This window comes from Falco peregrinus, chromosome 10 (genome assembly GCF_023634155.1).
Source record: "Falco peregrinus isolate bFalPer1 chromosome 10, bFalPer1.pri, whole genome shotgun sequence".
Classification (NCBI taxonomy): Eukaryota; Metazoa; Chordata; class Aves; order Falconiformes; family Falconidae; genus Falco; species Falco peregrinus.
In genome coordinates, this window is record NC_073730.1 from 23361366 (window position 1) to 23384908 (window position 23543).

At 39.7% G+C, this 23543-nt stretch overlaps 1 protein-coding gene across 6 annotated transcripts in view; it reads left to right on the top strand.

Moving 5' to 3' along the window:
• Positions 1-23543, top strand: part of ST3GAL3 (ST3 beta-galactoside alpha-2,3-sialyltransferase 3) — a 184118-nt gene that overhangs the window by 30840 nt on the left and 129735 nt on the right. For 2 of the 6 annotated variants that reach the window (XM_055815364.1, XM_055815366.1), the window contains exons 3-5: positions 7256-7303; positions 9270-9425; positions 17831-17873. In XM_055815364.1, the coding sequence (XP_055671339.1) occupies positions 7256-7303; positions 9270-9425; positions 17831-17873 (247 nt within the window). The remainder of the gene's footprint in view (positions 1-7255; positions 7304-9269; positions 9426-17830; positions 17874-23543) is intronic. The other 4 variants (XM_055815368.1, XM_055815365.1, XM_055815367.1 and 1 more) reach the window with 3 other exon arrangements.

Genomic DNA, 23543 nt, shown 5'->3' on the forward strand with positions numbered 1-23543 from the left:
TTTACAATGTAACCGTTAGATCTTGATGCCACATAAAACTGAGGCAAGTGATAATACTTTGCTATTTCCATTCTTAGCTCTCAAGCCTTTTTTTCCAAGGTTCTTTGAAAAAAAAGCAGGTTGTTTATTTTTACAGATGAGAAACACTTAATTTCATCAGAGGATTTGTTCAGGGTTGCACAGGTAATAGCCAGATCACCGTACTGGCTGAGGTTTAGTTTGGTGATGAGCTTGCAGACAAGAGCTCTGAACCAGCTGTGTCTGCGCTCCCTGGGGCACAGCCTGTGCCTGAGCCTCCTCGCTCTGTCGAGTCTCCGTGTGGCAACTGGCTGGTTCCGGGCTGAAGCAAAAAAGGGACCTGACATCTGGGCAGAGTGGATGGCCAAGGAATTTGGGTGCAACTCTAAGCTTGGCTGTGAAGTCATCTGGCAATATAAAGATGTGGTTGGGTCAGCCACAGAAATGGAGAGAGAACCTGCGTAGCCTTCTTCAGTACAGTATGCTTTAAAAGTTAGTACTATATAAGTGAGACTAGTATTTAAAGAGATGCTGGCTAGAGCAGCAATGCAGAAACTTTTCAACTTTGTACAGTGCATAAGTAAATTAATATTTAGATCAGAATGATTTTTTTCCATCTTTATGGCATTCTCAAGTGAGAGTGAACCTTCCCCCACAGGTGTTACACAAAACAAGCACCAGCCTGCACCCACATCTTCATACTAACACAAATATAGCCAGGTGGCACACAGGACAGGCATTCAGATTTAGTGCAACAGGAACACTGTAATACAGCCTTATTTTAAGACAATTTTAAAAAGTAGAAAATCCAGAGTTTTCTGGAAGCGTTCTTTATTATCAGATGTTTCCTGTTGCTGAGTGACTTTTCCCTTCCCATAAAGGCAATAAGTTTGAACTTTGAACCTGGGTCTCCTATCAGTTGCAGACAGCACTGGACTGAAGTCTTCATCCAGTGTGCTTGCCAAAACTTGCAGTGCCTGTATTTACTGCTGTTACTTTGCACGCCTGTGGTTAGGAAGTGCGCCTGTGCTGTGTGTGTGTCATCTTTATGTATTCCTCACCTTGGGTTTTGAAAGTGTTAGAATAGCACTACTCAAACAGTACACGTGAGACTGTTAAGTTCTTGTGGTATCTAAGCATGGGAACACTACTGACTGTTTTTTGCAGAGTATCTAGGTAGAAGCTGATGTTACTAGTAAGAGTTATGTTACATAGGTTTTCTTTGACCTTCACTGATGCTGTGTGAAGTGGTGCATAGAGGATGTCATAATTAGTGCCTTGAGGTTTGAATTAAAAGTATGAGTAACTCAGAGCATCGTTGAAGCTGTGATATAGATGTTCCTGTAGTGACCACTGCTTTTAGCACAGAGCCATCTCATTCTGTTCAGAAAAAGTTGGAGAAGTAGGAAAATCAGTTGTACTATAGAAGAAAGAGCTTAATAAAGTGGAATAAACCAAGCAGTGGGAGGGGAATGCAACATTAATACAAAAGTAGGATACTTAATGAATTTGTAGGGTGGCATTTATCATTAGACTGAATAAATTACTTAGCCCTTCCCTAAACTGGTCTTCAGAGAGTAAACCAAAGCATTAGGAAGTGAAGGATGCCCTGTTGAGTAATTCGTAAGTGCAGGCAGTTCTTCTGTTTTACGAAGTCTGAGGAAAGATGTTCATGCTTTAGATACCTAAGCAAGATATCTGTGAAATAGAACTGGAATTACTTAATTCCCTTCGATTCCTTGGATATAAGAATTATTCGGAGTGTTCTGTAGTCATGATGAGAGTGAAGGGTTTTCCAAATTTTTTTATTTTAAGGCAGGGAATGTTCCAAGACAGATCTTCTTGCCAAATGAATCCTGACAGTAGCATGTTTTCTGACAGTGGCACTGCTTTTGTGAACCTTGTTTTCTGACTAGATGAAATATAAGGATAGTTTCTGTTATTACTGGCCTTCTTGTCACTAAGTTATGAAGTGTTTTGTGCATTGTGTTCCTACTCTGGTATATGTCATCTTATAGAATACAGATCTCAGAAGAAAAATTTTGATGGCCATTGGGGTGTTTGATCCTATCCTTTTCAGTACTCAGCTGAAAAAGAGAAACAGCTGAATGACAGACCCTTTTTTTATGAATGGTTTAATTCTGTGGTAAAAAAGCAGCACCTAAAATGTTTTCATTCTGATTAAAATCAAAATGTTACTATTTAATGTTATTACTACAGTTGCCATCCCCAGTCCAGGTGATGGACCTCTGCAGGATATCTGGTCTCTGATCAAGCTCTGGAGGTAGAAATTACATTGAATGTTACTAAATACAGGTTCCAGTTCTGCAGGAGTCCATCAGAGTATCTGGAGAAGCAGGGGTATGAAATGAGAAACTTAGCAGTGATTATGCGTAGAAGAAAGCGATACAGACCTCAGAGCTTCAGTCTCTGTACGAGGATGTGCCAAATTACAGCCTTATGTTGGGATGTATTATTGTATTCCCTGTTTGGCTTGGTCTGCGGAGTATATTACTGTAATGGTATGTGGTATCGAGGCTGTGTTAAGCCTTTATTATTAAACTCTTATAACTCCTGTGGGACTGATGGTTTGTGGTTTCTCAGGACCACTTCCAAAGCAGCATGCAATCATTTTTTTACTGACTTTTCTCCTACCCACCCCCTCCGGGAAGTTGGTTTATTGCTGAAGTCTGGTTTTGTGTTTTGTTTGTATTTTTTTTTTTAAATGAAAAAGGATAAGAGAAGTTACTGGTTCAGCTTCTTTGGTTTCCAATAGAATGAGACAAATATCTCAAAATCCTTGCAGGGACGATCTGTAGAAAGCAAAAAAAGTTTGTGGCTTCTCGGAGGGACTTACTGTAAAAGTCCTAACTGAAATTCTGAAACAGCACTTAGGTAAACATATAGGTTATACACCGTTCTTGATTAAAAGTGGATTATATTTGCTGTTCTTCTTCTGTATTGCCACTGTTTGTTTTCAGTTTGTATATTGCATTTTCATCAATGATGAAATCAAAGCAAGGACAATATTTGCATTGGAAGTTGCTCCATGTATTTGCTTTTACATGATTTCAGGAACTTGACACAACTGGGCTTGAAGACCTGTTTGCACACACCTCTTGAGTGCAGTACCCAGCATGATATTGAATGTTTATCGTGTGGTGTCCATATCTCTTTTTTGGAGTATGAAACTTAAGGTGTTTTCCAACATGGCCTTGTTTCTCTGTCTCATACAAATCTGCATCTTTTGGTCAGGACCATCGCTCCTTTATGAAGACCCAAACCTTCATTTGTTTTTCTGTTCAGAGACTAGAGTAGTGGAAAAAACACGGCAATCTGTAAGGAATAGTAGTTCAATGCTTTTCTGGTGTCCAGAAATGCCTAGATCTAAGGCACATAATATATGCAGCGAGATAATTTAATTTGCCTGTGCTGGGGACAGGGTAGCGCGGCGCAGAGTTACCCAGACCCTGAGAAAGATCATGGCTAACAAAACAAACAGGAGGAAGGATTTGCAGGAGATCTAAGATGGGGACATTGAAGTGGAAAGGGATGTGTGTACGTGAAGAGGTAAGGGGTTAGCAACACTTGAAGTGCCTCCCTTGCCTTGAAATAAACCACCCAGGTATGAGGATTGATTCTATCTGGATTGTGGTGTAAGTGCAGCCACAGATGTAGCACCTCAGATTTGCAGGGTTTTTTTAACTTCAGGACAGAACTATGTAAATCCAATTGTGTTCTTTTGAAGTTAAGTTCAGCTCTATCTCCAGTATGGAGCACTGTTGGAACAGTTTGCATTTGTTCCCGGAGCAGCTTGAGTCTACCTGCACAGCCTGTCTTGGAGCTCCTGGTTCCTGAACCAAATGGGATCCTTGTGTTTGTTCCATAGGAGTGAACTCTCCTGGAAGAGGAGTCTCATACAGCACTCCTCCACACTCCAAAAAGGCTGTGATGGAGCACATTCAGGTAGCCCTGGACAGCACTGGTTTTTTGGGGATGATGGGGCAGATTCATGTGTTGGTCCAATTTTTGGCGGTCTAGCTGGAGGGTGGGTGGGAGGGGAAAGTAACCCAGAACATAGGTCTCAGTGCAACTCTAACCCAAAGTTGACACAAAGTGACCCAAAGCAGCTTTGCACTCTGGCTGGTGAGGTCTCAGCCATTGTTATTCCTGGCACTGAGTGCCTTCTAAATAAGTATTTCTGCTGTCTTTACTTCTTCTGATGGATTGGATCAGATCCAGAATTGCATTTGGATTTTGCTGTATCTTGTTTGATTCCCCCCCCCCCCCTTTTCCTTTTTAAACTGCTGCAGCCCTTGAAAAATGATTGTAGCTAACATGAAAACAGATGTAAAAGGCTGGCATTGTGATGTGTGTGGCTTTAAGCTGTGCATACTGGCAACTTGTTGGGTGTCAGACTTCATGATTTGGCCATAAAGACTGCCCTTCCAGTTAAGAAGGCAGGAGGAGAACATTTTGGATGCTTTATGGAAGTAGGTAGCTGAAAGGTTAGAGACTGCTCCTTCAGACATAAATGCTTCTTGGCACTTAAAGCAAGGGCACATGTGAGTGAATATGTTTTACATTGTGTCTTACTAAGTTTTGAAAGATGGAGCCTTTGAAGGTTGCCTTTGTGAGAGGGAAGGCACTGGGCACAGACTGAGCAGCCACTTTGTCTCTGCAAAAAAATGTCTAGAAAGCCAGGAGGACTTTGAACTGAGTGATGACTGGAAGAGATTTGAAGCTAGAAGCAAACTTTTCTTTTGGTTTTGGAAGCAGGACTCAGTGTATTTGCAAATAAATCTGGCTTGCCTCAAGGAAATGGTTATCTCCATCAACTTCTGAGAAAAATAACCTGTAGCTCTGAATTTGGCTGAATGTGAATAGCTGTCTGGGTGGAAGAAAGGTGACATATTATCTTCTCAGCCTTTTTCAAATTTATAGCTTTTTAACTTCTGAAGTTTTAATGCTAGAAATAAACACAGTGGTTTAATAAAGGTCTGTGGTTTGTGAAATTACTTGTGGGGACAGAGGGGGAAATTGACTGTAATACAGGTTATTCACTGTGAGTTTGAGGTTGAAACTGTGAAACTAATAGTCATGTGGAGGACTGGACTGGAACAGGGAGCTCACATGTTTGCTCTGCTTGTAATTTTTTTGTTTATATGAGGAAGATAGCATTCTCAGTTAAAGGAATGAAACATTATACTATTTTTGTGGGCTGCAAGAGTGGTATTAATTTGGTGCTTGCAATGCTTTTCAGCCATTCTTGGATAGGTCCTAATATTTCATGCGCAGTGTTTGAGTGCAAAATATATTGCAGGAAAATGAACAACATATAAATTTGGCAATAACTACAAAGTAATAGTTAATGTTGATAAAAATCTCAACAGTTTTTTAAAAGTACAACCCCACAGAGATACTTCAGAATTAATTGATGGCAGATGAATTTAACACAGTTAAAATGAATTAAACCCCTTGCTATTTAGAATAATATAAGGATGTCTGAATTTTATCCCCAAAAGAGGAAATACAGTTGTTAAGTCCAGATGGATTTTTATTTTTATTGGAATAAGTTTTGAGACTAGTAATATCTATCTTTTTTTGTTACTACTATAATTTTGGACATGGGACAGCACAGACCTACTTTTAAAATTGTTTTAAATCCAGTTAAATGAACAGTTTTAGTCTGTTTATTTTGAAAATTAGCACTTTCTTACTGAATTTGTAAGAATGGGAAAATAAGCATGAAGGTGATATACAGTATAGAAAAGCCAAGGGCTCAGTCCTATGTCAAGTTATTGTCAGCTGAAAGGTGGTAACTGTCAACATCTGTGATTGTAGCCTGCTGAAACGTAAGGTGATGCAGTAGGAGCTTAACCTCTTTTCAGCACAGTAAATCTGACTGTGCTTGGGCTTTCTGCCTTGTGCCGAGGGCTTGTATTGAGGCAGCTGCTGTGGTGCTGCCAAGGATGTGTGATAAGCTGGCAGCATCTGAGGCCTTAAGTTACAAAGAGAAACTTTAAGGGATTCAATCTATTAATTTAGCTGAAGGTGAAAGGCAGTTCTGCTATTGCTGTGTAAGTTTAAAGCTTCTCATTCCATAAAATTATTAAACCTATTGTGGCGGTTTGTTCTTTGCTGTCTTTTACCCATTGGCAAGTTGCCTTGAAGTTCTGGGCTCAATTCTGCTCCACTGGTGGTGGAGTAGAGTTCAGTAACTTCCTCCTTCAGCTGGGATTGGCATCAGAATGGATGGCAAACCAGGAGGCTTACTACCAAAAGAATGGTTGGTTTGTCTTAAGTAGGAATAAAGCTGGAAAAAACGCCCACCATTGAGCATGGTACCATATTGCAGCTCCACTTGGAACAAAATATTGAATTACTACTAATAAATTTTGCAAACAGGTTCTAGGCTGGGAGAGTGGTATATGAGGAAAGTGAATGACTAATAAAGGGGTCTGGATCATGCGGTAAGCTAAGTGCAAGCAGGCAATAAAGGTTTCTATGTGGCCAAAAGTCAAGTTGCATATAAAAACCTGGGGACTGTAATCTACAATTGAAGCAAAGTGTGCCCTATCATATGAAACGGTGACTAAAAGTACTAGGCTTTAAAGGGTGAGCAAGAGTTGTCATTGCGATCGTGGATAAAAGCACTATTGTGATCCCCAGATGGCAAAATAAAAGGCTATCAAGTAGAGACGTTGTATTTTCTTGATACTTGGCAAATGTGCTGCATGTAGTACAAAGGTGAAGGATATTCATAGATTGAGAAGCCATTAGTGTGAGTAAAGATGTGGAAAACACGGTGAGAACTGCAAGAGCCACGAAATACTTTGCTTAGCAAATAGTGTCAAGGAAGAGCTGATTGTAACAGATGAGTCCCCTAAGTGGGGACAAAATATTGATAACGCATTTGATAAGAAAAAGCTCTCCAGACTAGCAGTCCAAAGCATATCATGATTCCATTTTGGTAAGGTTGACCAAACTGGTCAGGCATAAAAGGAAATTATTTTCAATAAATTGTAGCTACTTTAGGTAATGACGTTGTGATTTGTTGCGTACTGCAGAGTTTGCCTTTGCTAGATGCCTGTTGTTTTGCCTGGCTGGTGAAGTTGTTCTGCTTCCTGGCAGAAGGGAGCATAAGGAGGTATTTAAGCAAAATAACAAGAAAATGATACAGCAAGAAATGGTGCTAAGAAAATGGGGAAAATGAACTTGTACTCTTGTGTTACAGATTCAGTGGTTCTTTCCTTTGACTCCGTTGGACATACAATAGGCTCAGGTACAACATTGCCTTCTTCTCTATCGCCCACCTCATGACAAGGCTTCTACTTAATTGGACATGGTAGCCATGTTGGGAGGCAGGTCACAGAGCCAGACTTTTGTGGGAATCAACCATCTAGCCAAAGTGGGTAAATAGGTCCTTTCCAAAGTGTGGTGGAACATGAAGGGTCTTAGTGGAACACAAGGATTAACATGTTGGACCCCTTCCATAACCCAGCAAGGCAGGTAACCTGGACACGTTACATGTGTTAGTGATGTGGTTTGTGCTTCTCTTCTCATGTGAAAGGCATTAAGATGATGTCACCCACCAGCTGAAGAAAAACTGTTCCATGCTACTAGGAGTGTTTCTCAGCTAAACAAACAGTTGAGTTATTTGGGGAAAGACATGAGGAATGCTTCCAGGAAGGAGAAGGCAAAAGAGTCGTAGCTAAACAAATAGGGCTGGAAACATTTTTTTGGGTGGAGATTGACCAGCATTATGGAACCCCAGGGCAAATCCTGCCCAATCTAATTTCCTTTGGAACCTGAGCACGACCTTCAATTAAACTGAACCAGAAATCAAAGATTCTTTTGTGTTGGGGGCACTTCTTGAAATCAGTAACTATCCATTTGGCTATTTGTAATATGCGAGCTGTAGCCAAGGCACACCATATGTATGAATAAATGATATATGAAGTACAAGGGAAAGGCTAAGAGTTACTTATAACTTAAAACCCCTTAACACTTTAAAGATGGGGGTATTTGCTGTCTTGCAGAAAAGAAAAAATATTCCAAGTGGAGATTTTGTATTTTATCTTGCTTACTAGCCTTTCCTCTTAAGTCGCTAGGGAGGGGGAACATGCTGCCTTCCAACATAGCACCTGTCTTCTGCCTGCACAGTCTGAAAGAAAGCCTGCTGCCTGACACTAACAGCAAAGCTTGAACATAGATTTCTGATTTACTAACCCCCGAGCTAGTGGTAGTAACTTGCTTTGTTTACAAGACCCCAAATGCTTTCTGCTTTCCCTGCTTCTTCTCTAAAACTTGTATCTGGAAATGAATCCATTGTGGGTGCATGGTCGGATGTGGGGACATTTCAAGGGTGCTGAGTGCAGAGTGGAAATGTTGTGTTTATGGGGGGAAGAGACCCTCTATTAACTCCCTTCTACTAATTCATACCAGTCATAACTGAAGTGTGTTGTTGCCTTGCCTCCTTCTGTATTGGGTGGTGGTTTCTTTAGTCTGCAGAAGTAGGGAGGAAGTTGCATAGGTTTTAGATACAAAAATCTGTGAGTAAAATTCAGGGATATATTTTGATTACAGCTGAGTATGTCTGACTCAGCATACCTACACTGGAGTTATGCTGGATTGATGTTGGTACAGATAAGACCGGGATTTGTCCTGGAGCAAAACTTCTGAATATTGCCTACTATGGATTTTTTTTTTCCCCTAATACTATTTTGGCTTCTAGCTGATGTGAAAGCAGTTAACCCTGTGGATAGTTCCCAGTGGAGGGCATCTATGGAGTTAATCATAAATGTTGTATTATTTACCACCCTATCGGTAGTATCATGTACTTGTGAAAACAGTTCAACTGTTCTGTGTCTTTTGGAGTTCTGTTAATACGGAGGGTGGGAGACAAGCTAATGGAAGCCAACAGACTGCCTGGGTCTGTTTTAAAAGCACTGATCTTTGTTCTGCTTGTATATTGCAACTCAAGCTTGGATTGGGTAGGAGTAAGACAGTAAAATTTGATCTTTTGTAAACCCTTCCACTGCAACAAGGCTGAGTTTTTTCATTGAAGAAACGTGAAGAAAACTCATATATTTGAGAAGGGAGGCTCAGAAACCTCCAAGAGAGCTGTATGTTTATTGCTTTCATATTTAGTACTTTGCATTCGCTGTGCTGCAATCTTTAACTTGCTCTAAACTGATAACATGTAATAAAATGTCAAGATGCGTGATGCCTATCCAACTGAGGGATAGCTTTCCTTGTTGAACAGGAAGGAGAGAGAGAAAAACTGTGGCTATTGTGCTTCCGCTGTCCATCCCATCTCACCTTGCTGCAGACCCAGGAAAAGACAGAGCCCAGAAAGAACCCACAGAAACAATGGCAGCTCCAGGCCCCGCCATTCCTAGTAGGTGATGTTTCAGGTTGGGGTAAGAAGGGGCTTAAGTTATGTACTTTGAAACATAAAAATACATACACTTTTCTCTTTATTAGTCAGAATTAAACAGCTGTGAGTAACAGTCTCCCTGTTAAGATTTCATGGTCCTTAAAACTAGTACTCATTGACTTGTTTTTGCGTATTAAACAGCTGCTTAGAATTGCTCTTTCATAGTTGTTAATCATGCCATGTGAAGGGCAGTGTCTTGTTGCAGCCTCTGTATTTTGAGTTGTCTTTATCTTGGTTTTCCCCTTAACTCTTTGTCCAATGCACAAATCTCAGTTTCCGGGGAGACTGGAAATCAGTTCTTGTGCATCTCAGGTTAGTGACACTCTCTAGGTTATGCTTGATGGCTTTCTGAGCTGAGTGTTCAGAAGATCATCTGGCTATGGAGCCTTAAAGTACTGCCTCATAGAAGATTATTAACTTAGAGAACGTGAGAATCAAATATGCTTGGAGTGAGACTGAACCGTCTAAGGTTCACACTGCAGTCTGGCCTTCACAAGTCCAGATGTTTTTGTGATTCTTTTCATGACTGCCCCTTCCCTTGAAGGATAAAGTTTGAGCAGCAAAGATAAATGTTTGAGGGGATGTCTAGGCCAGCGTTTCAGCTGAAACCAGTTCAGAAAGGAGGGTGTCATGCTCTGAACTTGAGAAACATTAAGCAGGACACAGGGTGTTTGAGGAGATCTGGACTTCATTTGCTTGCCACAGACAGCTTGTATTCCTTCCCCCTGCCTTCCCTCTCTGGTTGCTTTGTTTTACTTCGTTGCTAGCAAATCAAACATTGGACCTTTAAAGTCAGATTTATACCCCTGCTATTTTTGTTCAAGACTTTTTCTACCTCCTGTGCCTGAGAGCGTGCAAGTTAAATTTTTCTTCTCTAAGCCTCTTCAGGATAAAAGTGCACTGAATGTGCAACTTTCCCATCTGCTAATGTGCTTGCTGGAAATACTGTGGTTCTAAATACCTTTTGGCTGTAGGCTTATGCTGTTCTTAGACATGTTGCTATACAACCAACAGGTTGTATAGCAGTTGTTCTCACTGCAGGTTTAAAATCTCAAGCAACCCAGTGTTATTTAGGTCTTCCTCAAATTGCTTGAATATTTTAACTTGTTGTTGCTTTCTTCAGTTTATTTCTTAACCCTTATCAAAAGTTTGGCTTGATATATGCAAAGAAAATGGAGCTTTTAAAACTTGGAGTACTGTATCTGCTGCAGCTTATGTGCTTGAGAAAGCCCACATTCAATCCCATGCTTCCAGATGCTGACTTCACAATGATAGTGGAGTAATCATCTGAGAGTTTAAACCCATGCTTATTTGGGAGTTTGCTATTAGTAATTCCTTATGGTAGAGTTCTTAACTGTTTTGGGAACTATGAAGGAAACTTTTTCTGTTTCCTTCAGCTGCTGAAGATGGTTAGCTAACTATTTTGTGAAGGACAAGAAGAACCTTGTGTCCATTCTCCTAAATACAACTCGAGAGTGAATTTGTGATTTTGCTTATGTTTTGGATGGAGGGCAGGAATAGGAATACAACGGAAATCATCAGGTATCAAATTGGTAGAATAGTGATAAACTGCTAGCATGAGAGAAAAACATTGGTGACTTGCAGAAGATCACTCGCTGTTCTTTGGCGTCCATGAGGCGTATGGTATAGGTGACTACAGTTACAAACTCTGATCTTTCCCAGATTTCTAGATTAGTGGTAATTAATTAAGATGTTATGTTATATAATAGAATTTCTGAGGCTCTGGTAGATGTTCTTCGAGGAGAACAATTTTAATTTACATTTGGAGCTGATGTGGTTCTAGTGTGTTGGCGTTTTTGTGTTGTTTTTTTCCCCCAATGTGTATTTCTGGCTGCCTAATGCTACGTGTTAGTGATGGGAAAGGAGAGGTGAACTTACTGTGCTGCATTTTTCTGCATTCCTGTAAAGCAGTATGTAAATGGGAAAGATTATTTCTTTTCTGCTGGTTTTAGTGGCTTTATTCTGCAAAAACGCTTTTTTCTTTTAATTTTTGATTAATGAAGTTCTACTTCATTCTTTCTGTGAGCTGTAGACCATGGGAGCTGCTTGAATCTTTGCCAGTGACTGTCATGAATCGGTTGCATAGTCCTTATGTGACTTTGCCAGCATGTTCAGTATCATCATCTGTCGTCTTATAAACGCTGTATTCCTCCAATTGAAAATACAGCTGTGGATGAGTTTAGGTGCAAATGCCAAGAAGTGGCTTAAAAAATACCCTGAAATAGAAGTACTTTAGTGGGATTTTTCTCTGTCATGTGGCATCTGTCTTCATCAAGTCAGTGCATCTTGTAAGTCACTAAAAGCCAATATAGATTACTGTTTTTTTAATATTGTTCTTGACTTTTACTAGGAAATTTGATACAATTTCTAAAATAAAGAATATGTCAGAAGAATCAGTAGGGCAGCATTACCTCCCATTAGCCAAGTGTATACATGGTAGTAAATGAAACAACTGTTTAGCAAAGGTTGCAGTCTGGCTTTAAACAGATGACTCTCTGGGAAAAGAAAAAGGGCATATGCAGTTCATGGGAGGAAATTTTTCATCTTCCTATTGGAGTCTTTCATAAATTCAGCTTAAAGCAGTCAGTTGCTTTTCTGCCATTGGACGTTGCTCTGATTTCATTAGGAAAAAAATGGTAAGGAATTACACAGTCCACGTTAAGGTAACCAGAGCGTTTTAAAATGTAATATGCTAAATGACCCCTTTTTGGTCAAAAGGCCGTCCTGGTGGATGATCTATACAGCGCTATCAGCAAGTGATTACTTATTTGTTCTTTCTGTGCCTGAGGAATGAATAATGTAGTTGCAGTGTCTGATGAAGGAAACCCCTCTGGTGTACTGCTTTTCTCAAGCTGTAAAGCTGGGCCAGATGTCTTTGGGGGCCCCCATAAAGAATTACAGGGGGGAGAAAACCACCTTGAAGGTATAGAGCTGAAAATTACTGCCTTTTGCTGTTAAATCTGAAACAATAAATAGTATCCTCCTGTTTTTAGGTGTCACCAGGGCATGCAGGGTTTTGTGAGACAGATTTCTCCCTTCCCCACTTTAAACTCACAGGTTTGTATTTTAGTTGTGCTTATAGTGCTTGGCATATCCATTTCCATCAAATATGGCTGTTCTGATCAGGTGCAGTATGTGGAAAATGAATGTTGAGCTCAGTGCACTGGAACTGGTCTCTTTAGATCAGTTTGCACAGTGTGAGAACGTTTTTAATAGATGTGAAATTCCAAGTTTTGCTGAAGGAGTATTATTGTTAAGGAAGTTCTTTTGTTCCCCCCTCAAAAAAGGGAAGCCTAAGTGAGGCTACATTGAATGTTGTTGAAGAATCATGGTTTTTTTTGCACGCGTGGTGGAAATGTCAAATGGACAGATAGTTCTATGTAGACGTAGATTAACAAGGCATGCTTCTAGTACTGGGCTGCAAGGGCTAAGCAGTTGTCTTTACAGATGTCAGTTCTACTTCTTCTGTGTATTTTTACAGAGCAAGGAAAGGCACCAGGGACTGGACTTTGTCTTACCAGTATACTCAGGGTTCTCCCTGATGTCATTTGGACAACCTGGAGAAAAAGCCTGTTCAACTTGTATGCAAAAAGAGTAAATGGAGGTGAGGAGGAAACCAGAATATAGACATGAGGCAGTCTATGCAGGACAGTGCTGAGGAGCCCAGGTGGCTTTGCAATCTTTTTCCACCCTCAGTTATTCAATTGCCTCAGAAAAGAATGCTTTCATCAGTAAGTTCCGTCACTGAAGAGGTTAAAGTGAAAATGCTAAGGAAAGGATGCAACATTAATTCCTTGTTTGTCCAATACTTTCGTTGTTGCTCACTAGTCCTGAGTGGTATTTTTTTAACCCTGAAAGAAAACCTTTCTTTTGTCCTTCTCAGTTGATCCATTGCATATGACTTTTTTTTTTTCATTAATTCTTTCCTGTCTCTTGAGTTCTAGCAGAATTGTTTTACATCAGCTGAACTTTTATAACTGTCCATATGTGTTTTCTTAGTCCAAGGTGAATGTGAGGGGTTTGACCGTTTTCATTGCAGGGTAAGTCATTTTACCTGGCCTTTGCCATAGATGTAGAACTTAGATGTGGACAGGGACCAAGGCTCAACTTAGTTGGAGCCGCAGTTCCACAGAGACCAAGCTGCACTGGACAGGATGAAATGTATCGGGGTGGTCTGAGCTGTTCTTGATAGGACTCCTGTCTCTTGAGTGTCATACTGATTTCTTTGACAAACACAAACATTTTGAATAAAATACCTAAAACTGAACCTTCTGCCTTCCCTCCTATACTTGTCTTTACCAATTAAAACACAGAGAGAACTATAACTACATATAGCCCATGTTAAAATTAATTTTCTATTTCTGTGGGTAAAGTTATTTGTACTGTGCTTCTATATAGCTAGCTGCTAAAGGAATAGTATTCAAGCCAGCAGTGAAATCAGTTATGGGTAGTTTGGAAGGATAAAACCAGTGAGCCAAGTTAATTCCTGGATTGTTGATTTCAGATTAGTAGCATAAGGGGAAAATTTTGCCCATTTTGTTTGTATATAGCTGTATTGGCTACAGATGCAAAATGCAATTTGAAAACTTGATAGTTACTGTACACTGAGCTTTATGGCTTTTTGGGTGGTCTGTATGGAGTTTATAGACATTACACAATGCATTTCTCACTTACTGCCTGGTAGCTGGATTTCTGTTGGATACTTGTGGGAAATTTCCATGATAATGTCGACATTGAATTTGGCACAGGATTTGTATCATTTTTACAAATTGCTGTGCTTGGCTGTACTTCTATTCATATAATCCTAATTACATGCTTTATTATGAAATCATTGTCAGTTATTAGATTCTTATTCAATTCCGATCTTCGTGGAAATGTAGAAGTGCATTTTATTTCTGACCTAAAAAGACCTCTTGTTTTTATGGGGCATGATGAAACTTCATTTCCCATGTTTGTTCCTTTCTGCTTCTGTACACTACTGTACCATTAACTGCTGAGATCTGTAGCTTCCCAGCACAAGTGAATGTGGTCCTTGGATTGCTTTGCTCTCAGTGCTGTTGTTTTTATCCCTCATGAGCCTTTCAGTCTCTTACGGGCTGAGAATGTAAAGCCTTGTTCGGACTCCTCCACGATGATCTTCTAGTGGGTGCAGAATAAGTTCTTTGTTACCTTTACTATTTCTGGCTTAAAAAAAAAAATCCTATTTCACACAACCATATAAATGCCTTGCCTGAAATTGCTGGGTCAGACGTGGCCTGAGCTGGATCAGACCTACCAGCCTGGTTAGATCTGAAGGGACTTCTCCAGCACCACACCTGCTGGTGGCTCTGCATTGTACTTCAGTGCAGAGATGCCCTGATGGGGGGGTCATCATGATGATGCTGGCAGAGGGCAACATCAAACCGCAGTTACCATGGCCAACTGGTCCAAGCCAGTTCTTGGTGGAGATGCTGGAGTATTTCTACCTTGTTCTGTCTGATTGTTTTGTTCCATTTTCTCTAATATTCTAGCACTTCTCTATCCCACTGTGTGAAAAAGAGGAGCAATATTGTTGCATATTAGCTGGTGAACTTGGTGAGTAAGGCTTTTAACTAAGGTGATGGGGGGTGAAAGCAACCTGTAGGCTAGAGCACGGAGAGGTCCCATGAGTGCCAAGGCAGGCTTTTGCAGCCAGTGTTTTCAAGGGAGGAAAGGGTAGGAGTAGGATTGCCCCTTTCTTTAGCAGTGAGCTGTGTGGCCACTCAGTCCATCCCTGTAATCATCACACCCTGACCATACTGTATTTTATATTCATTTGTACTTGTCTTTTGTCTAGTTGGGTATGTGTTTTATTTTGTTTTAAATCAAATACATAATTTCAGACAAGGATTTTTTTTTTTTTTTTCTTGCAGCTGGGCTCTGTGTGTTTGGCTTTTTCCAAGTGTTTGGGGTTTTATCTGTCTTTTGAGAATCCGGACCGCTTCCAGCCAACATGTGAGCTACACTTTTGTGTGTCGCACTGACTTTCAGCCTCTGTATTTGTAATGATACAGCTAAATAACACAGGAAAATCTGTAACAAGAATCTGTTTTTTGATAAAAAAGGAAGCTAACTTCCTCTAAATCTGTAATTTAGAGACTCCTAGTGTCTTTCCTGGGGGAGCAGCATGTGGTGATAGAGGTTAACTTCCAAGCCAATAGTAATGCTGTGACTCCCAGGACTCCCAGTGAGTGTGAGATGGCCCGTGATGAGGGCAGCGTTTCAGTAGTTTGCACATTTCACCAGCTAGTGAGAGGAAGGAGCATAGATGCTTCTGGTTTGATGTTACAGCCTGAAAGGATGATTTACACCCTACTGAAAATCAAGAACACACCTGTGCTTCTAGTTTCAAACCAGAAATGTTATTTTGTTTTGCTGTACTTCATTATTTTTTTTTGAAAGTGTCTTTTGCAAGATAGTTGCCGTATATAATTTTACAAGATTGCTTAATATCTCTGTTAGTAATCATCAGTGAATGTCAAAAGCAACCACTTTAAACCTAGGGAAATTGAAATGCATGTGACAAACAGAAGGTAAATCTTATGATACATTGCAGTGGAGGTACGGCATCTGTGGCACTTAGCATTTAAGTAGTGTTTTCTGGTGCTTTGGTTGAGAAGTTGTGCTGAGTTAGTAGAAAGCCCAGGGTAATGTTGTACTTAGGAGGTGATGTATCTTTTACTGCATTTCCTTTTCTCGTATTTCCCATTGGGAAGAAGGGAATGTTAGCTCAAATGGCATAAGACTGATGACAGGTTGATCAGTGACTGTAGATGTTAAAAAAAAAAAAATATATATATATATCCCTGTTGCTGTTTACTCAATAGGGATGTCGGTTTTGGAACGAGGAAGGGTTAATGAAAATTGAAGGCATATTTCTTTTTCTGGAATTAGTACCTTCCCATGCGGATCCTACATGCGGAGGAGGTAAAGTTGGACAGGGAATAAATTCTTGTAGGAGGAATAAACTGAGAGGAAGTTACAAGGAAAGCAGCACACGGGGGAAACGCAGCGATCAGTGTGTGGAAGGTGGAAGGGAGATGCACAGGTGCATTTCTAACATCAAGTACAACAGGGATGGTGGGTGGTACGTGGGTGCTGTCAGAGAACAGATAGTAGTGCCAATATCAAGTGCACACATGTTCTGCAACTTCTGTTACCTAAGTTATGTCAAAAATAATGCTTCCCTTGGCTTGGGAATTAAATTTTGATGGGATTGAAATCAATGGCAGAGTTTATACTGACTTATCTGATGCAATCCTTTTGTCTTAAGCACATGTTTAGGCTTTCCTAAGTTGTGCTGGTAACTGGGTAGCATGAAAAGCTTGTGATCTTGTTAGGTATATTACTGCTGCAGAAATTGTGGTGGTGTTTCGTAAAGAAAACAAACCTCTATTTCCACTGAGCTCTTTTGAAAAGGCTATGAGAATTATTTTTTTTCTTCTTGTTTCTTTTAATTTATCCTGATCGTTAAGCTTCGGAGGAATTATCTTTTACTTCTCTCTTTGTATTGCTTTTCATTAAAAAAAAAAAATTGGTAGTGAGACCCAGTGGTTCTCAGCGCGAGGAGGCCCCCAAGCTTAACCCAATGCAAGGACACTGCACCTTTTAGATTTTTCTGTGAATTCTAATAGTTTTATTTTTTTGTATCAAGTATCTGATTTACAAGATCACAATGTATTCAAAGACACCGAGTGCAAAGTTCACTTTATACAGGAGTTACAGATGTTCTGAGTGATAACTTTGTTTCTGTAGCTGTTCCCTGTTTGTGGCATAAACTGTGACTTTGCAGTTTCCTATTGGACAGCATCACCTGAACTTAGAGCATTTCTGTCATCATGAATGACTTTCTTTCAAAGAAGGGCTGCTTGGTTATGAGGCTGTGGGTTGCAATAGACAAGGAATCCAGAAAAATTTCAAAGTTTTACCACATCGGGACCTAGGAGGAGTGTTTGTCATGCAAATTACTGGCAAAATTGTTTTACTCCAAGCAGGAAAGCTTTGAATATTACTGCGTGTATGGTTTCAGTAGTGCTTTGGTTTTATGACTGAAGATATCGTGGCTAATTCTAGTGATTTCTGAATTGATTACGCCTACATTATCTTGCTTTAGTATTTCCTGGAGATTCACAAATGTTTATTTAGAAATACCTTGAAGTAACAATAATCTGTGATAACAGCTGCTAGTGACTGGAAATTACAATATAGCTATTTTCAGTTAGAAATAATTATTGCCCTTCCATAAGGACTTGCTGATTTTGGGTTTGGTGCCTTTTGCAGAGGAGACACTTGCAGTTTTTATGATAACTGTTCCTTGCTTTTGTTTTCCAGAATATGACAAACTGGGCTTTCTCCTGAACCTGGACTCAAAATTGTAAGTAGAACAGTAGGACTCTTCTTTGTTTCTGTAGTTACAGATTTCTGTTGTAAGCAACTTTTGTGTCACCTGGACAGCTGGCTCACTGGACTGTACATTGCTACCAGAGACAGCCAAGTCCTGCAGCAACCTGGCAGTTACAGCTTCTTTCCTTACACTAGGCTTTGCTGGCCAGCCCAGATTGTGGTTCACTGTCATTAATTCCCTAATGACTGATCAGGAGGCTATAAATGTCCACCTGAAGCCATGACTGTCAGTCTGCTCTAGATACCCTACTGTTAATCTTCCGAGTGAGGAAAAATGCATTAAACACTTGCAAGCAGGAAGAATGTCAATCTGCAATTTACTGGGATGCTTAGAAGTTTGTATTTCCTTTCCACTTCTTTTTTTAAAAATAGATACTGCTCTTTTTGTTTGTAAACTGGAGCAGAAAGTACATCAACACAAGGCAGTGACTATTTGCTATGTCAGAACAAAAAAAGTGCTGAAGGATGGTGCTGGTGCTTTTTGCCAGATCAGTCAAATTGAGACTGAACTTCTTAACACTAGGGGTCACCAGCGACTCTGTTTCTGATGTCAACAGCCTTGTGAAAATTGTGGAACTGGGAGCCAAAAGAGTACTGAAAACTTTCTGCCTCTGCTACTTAAAAAGGCACCGAAGCAATCTAGTGGCTTTGAATGAATTGAGGATGCATCCCCTGTACAATGTAACAAGTTAATATAAAAACTATTCTTAATATTATTAAGTTTCATTGTACTGATAGGGTGTAACATTAAAGTTTTGAGTTTAGTCTTGCTGAGCAGCTTGGGAGCATCCATAATAAAATAAACCCCTCATAAATATGTTGGGAACTGCTTTTTGCAGGAAATGAGAAAGTCTCTAGGTATGAGCTGCTTTTGCAGAAGCAGCTGGGTACATAAACTCAACTATAGTAACTGATCTGGCAAAAAAAAAGGTGCTGGAGAAGAACACGTATGAGAAAAAAGGAATATTGTGGGGGTTTTAGTGTTGTGTTCCCACCCCCAGGGTCTGTCTTGTTCAGTGTGCAGGTAGGATGGCATTTACTGTATGAATAACTGGTCAAGGTTTCTTTCTGGTCTTATTTAATACAGTGTTCTCTGCACTTTTTGTTGCATGCTGTCTGGAACCCATGCTGGTTGCAGTTACCGATATTCTTTATCGAATTTTCTGTATTGGGACTTCCTTGCGATTTAGAGACAGTAGTCTATGTACCCTTACAGTACTGTGGGATGAGATGATACATTATCTTCAATTTATACATGTACAAGCCAAAGCAAAGAGATTAGTCCAGAATTGTGAAGTGGGTAAATAACCTTTGAATTAACATCCTAGTGTTGGTTAAGGAAAATATAGCTTTTAAAGTTTTTAAGTAGTCTTCAATTTTGTGGTTTTTTTTTTTTTTCCAGACTACTTTGCTTATTTTGTAATGACCAATTTATTGAACATGCCCATGACTGTCCACACACTTCTGGCATACCAGCCTGTGCTGTGTCCACACCATTGCTTCAATTGTCCTTCTGTGTTCACTGTCCTTTTCTTTGTTGCTTTTAGCAAGTCCTGTTGAGTCTTCCTTCTCCTCAAGCCTCTATTGCATCCCTTTTCCACCCTCCTCTTTACAGAGTTATCTGCTTCGATTGCAGCTCTCAGACGGAGCCTGCTCATTCTTATACTTTAGTATGAGGCCAAGTGAAGTTTTTACCTGCTAAAGGGCTTCCAAAACCCTAAAATTTTTTACTAAATCCTACGCATGATAAAAACTCACTTATTTTTGATTAAAGAAATAATTTGTTGACTACTTTAAAATAAATAAATAAACAAAATATATAATCCTAAATGTGTATGTTTGCTTTTCAAAGAAATAAAGTTAGCTCCTGGAAAGGCTTGTAACAAAATCAGCATGATTAAAATAAATACTATGAGGTGAGTTTAAGGTAAGGAGCAAAGAAAGCAAGTACTATACATAGGTGAAATAATTTTTTTTCCCTATAATTGTCCTTTGTTGGATTTAAGTTGGAGGTGGTTTTCCCTTGTTGTTGTTGTTGTTTATTTGTTTCTTCTGTGGAAGTAAAGCTGGCCCTGCTTTGCGAATAGGCCTGATGACCTGCAGAGTTCCCTTCCAGCCTGAATTATTCTGTGATTATTTTATTTTTTTTTTTAATAACAAGGGAGCTATGAAAAAAGCTGAGAATACTGTAAAGCATACTAAATAAATTTTGAAAGAAGAACGGGTGACAGCCTAGAGGAATTTGCATCAGTTCCACAAGTTCACTGTGTGTGGTCAGGGTACCAAGTACGTTTTCTAAGTACACACTGAATTTAGTGGAACTTGGTAGCTAAAAATGCTTTCTGTGACTCAATCAAGATGGTACCATTGTAGAAGCCATTTCTGGTTAAAAAAGATTTGCTTAGATTTGAAAGGGGTAATATGTTCTGCACTGATGACTTTATTGGCAGAAATAATTTAATGATGTCTGTTGTGATATAATCATTCTGGTGGAATTTTGCCATGGATCATAACTTTATAGGGTTCACTTAATTGATAGCATGTGAGAACCTTGGGTGACTTGAAGCACTTGAGGCAACAATTAATTTTCTATTTTCTCTCTCTCTCTCTCTCTGCCCGCTCCACCCCCCCCACCCCCCCCCACCCCCCCCATCTTTACTCAAAATCTGTTCCTGGCTGTGTTAGTTGGTGTCATTTAAACTAATGACCTGGAGAACTAACCTTTTCTACAAATGTAGATCTGCATTAAAACTTCTGATAGTAATGTGTTGATTTGCCTTTGCATCTTTAATTTTTTCAGGTATTACTACTTTTTAGCATCCTCTACCCTGTAGATGCCCAGGGCATGTTATTCAAGTATAATTCATTCTGTTGTGGTTACAGCAATGTAATGATTCTGTTCACTGGTTCTCTTTGAGTTCCTGGAAATGGTAATGAAACCAGATTTGTTCACTCTGGAAAGAAAAATCTGTCAGAAGCGCTTGAAAAGTGTTTTCTGTGTGAACTGTATGCATGCCTGATGCATGCCTTGCTGTAGCGTTAGGGAGGCTGGTATGGCCAGGAATCTCACCTGGAAGGGGATGGCCAGTTTTAAAGATACTGTACAGATGCTTCATGGAGATGACTGGTTCTGACCAGAAGTCTTGTTGCTCTGAGTTTGTCAGGAGAGTATCAAGAAGGAAGATGCTTCCTTTCTGTTGCCTGTGCTTAGGCTAACTCTTCTTTAGGAAGTCTTTTAAAAAGCAGGATGGTGTCCGGGTGGGGGTTGTTAATGAAATACAGGATGAATATAAAGCTGGGGACTTCTGTAGGCAACATAGTTTGTTAATTATGAATTAGTCAAAACAAGACCTAAGGCTCCTTAGGACCAGATTGGTGAAAAAGATCTGTTGCAAGAGGAGTTCATCTTTTAGTTATGCTTGTACCAACCATAAGGTCACTACCAAGATGAGAATATCAAAACAAAATGTGCACAAAGTACAGAAACTTGCCGGTTGCATCAGTTTCTCGCAGGTAGGGACTTCCCAAGCAACAGAGCCACGTACTGTTTAAAAACCTTTGAGAAAAAAAATCCAACATTTACTGGTTGTGTAGAGAAAAGCACTTACACAAAAAATATGATATGATTTGCAGGTCTTAATTCTTGGAAAGGCCAGTAGTTCCTGAACAACTTAAGGCCATCAATCACATTAGCGACTCAGCCAATGGATTGCTGGGTGCCACCATATGCCAAGATTTGCAGTCACTTTCTAACATCTGTGCTTGGCAAAGGGTTGCATGCTTTTATTATTATTAAATATAAATATTGTAGTAGTTCTTTGAGACTGGCCAGGTTCTAGAAATGAGAGTTTCTACAACTGCAAATTCTGAATCATTCTGTAACCAGAATCTATGTTTGTATTGAATTACATGAGATTTCTGTAGGAGGATCAGCATATGATCATGGAGTTAATTATAGCCTGTATCTTACTGCGTATTTAGTGGGCCCAGGTGAAGGTTGTGTGGTCATTCTTCATTCTGTCACTTAACTACTCTGTGAATGCTTGGTTTAGTCACCTTAACAATTACTTTGAGTATGCCTTGGCATGTTACAAGTGTAGATTCACTTGTCTTGGCATGTGAAAAGCTCCTTTTTTGTAATAATCCCTGTGATTTGGTGGCTGTTCCCTTGTGTTGTTGCCCTCATGCTTCTATACCAGCTTTCTTTACTCTGCTGGCATGCCACTTGGTGAGATGGAAGCTAGTGACTGCTGCTTCTGTCCTCGTTTCAAACTTACCTTTCAAAAGCTGTTTTCAAAGGTGCTTCAGCAGTTAGATTGGTGATTTGATGCTTCTAAACAACAGCCAGGAAAAAGTTCCCTTTGGCTGATGGTGGATCTTTTCACCTGCTGCTACAGTCAGCTCAAAACCTTGGATGTTAAAATCTAGATGATGAATGATGGAGGAAGCGTCTCAGAGCTTGACTATGACTGGGGAAGAACCACTCTCTCAGAGCTTTGCAAATATTCAAGATGTGCTTGAGCTTACTAGAATCATTCTTCACTTAAACAAAAAGATAAGTGGATATTACAATGTGTTAACTTGAGAGAGAAAGTAATTTTTTTTTAAAGGTAGAAACAGGCAAAAGAAATCGCTACCCCTCTCAGTTAGAAAAATTACTATGAGATCAGTATGGTTGATCACAATAACTAATACTAACATAGTTAATATACTGTATTTATACAATATATGGTGTGTATTTTGTATTGTGTACTTTGGGAATTTTTAGGCTGTACTTAATTGAAAGGAGGAATATTTTTTCCAGTGGGCTCTGTGCTTTGCTAGACATTTTGTGATGCTGTATGTTTACATGTTTTTCCAATATTACAGAGTAGATTTGGGAGGTGCAACAAAGATTTTTTTGAATATTCATGGTAATTTCAAACTCCGCTTTAGAAAGAGATTGAGTTGGGGAGGTGGGGGGTGGAGCCAGAAATAACAATCTTCACCCTGCAAACTCAAATGAAACTTGATCTAGATTTTGAAAAGACCGTAAAAATGGAGGGAGTTTGGGCTAGGGAAACACACAGATTGGGTTACTTGTGTTTGTTGAAATGTCTTTACTTCAGAGCTTTAATAATGAAGAATTGAAATGGAACCCCTTCCCCTTATTTTGTTTCTAGGGTGGGAGGTTGCTTTGAAAGTGTTTGTGTCTGTGTGGTACTTCACCATTAAGCATTGTAAAAACAAGCAATAAATGTGTTGGAATGCTGGACTTTCCCTGTGCCTGCTGCTGTGGCACTTCTTTTTGTCCCGTTTTCCTTCCCATTTGTCGTCTTGTATTTCTGTGGTCCTGAGGCGGGTAAAAAGAAGTGAGAAGTCCCAATGATCTCCCATCTTGCCTAGGCAGGGGTAAGAATGTGTCTTGTGGGCTAAATGGAGGGATCCTGACGATCACAATCAAGAGCATCCTGATGCTTTTTCTGAAAGATTATTTCAAGGCTTAGCATACTTTACAACATTGGTATTTTCCTGGCAGTCGGTTATTTATTTCTCTTTCATTTCAGATTTTTTTTTTTTTTTTTTTACTTTTAATTCATGTCCTTCTACCCAATCTCTTCAAATCTATACTAATTGTCTGAGCACTTCAAATATTTAAGAA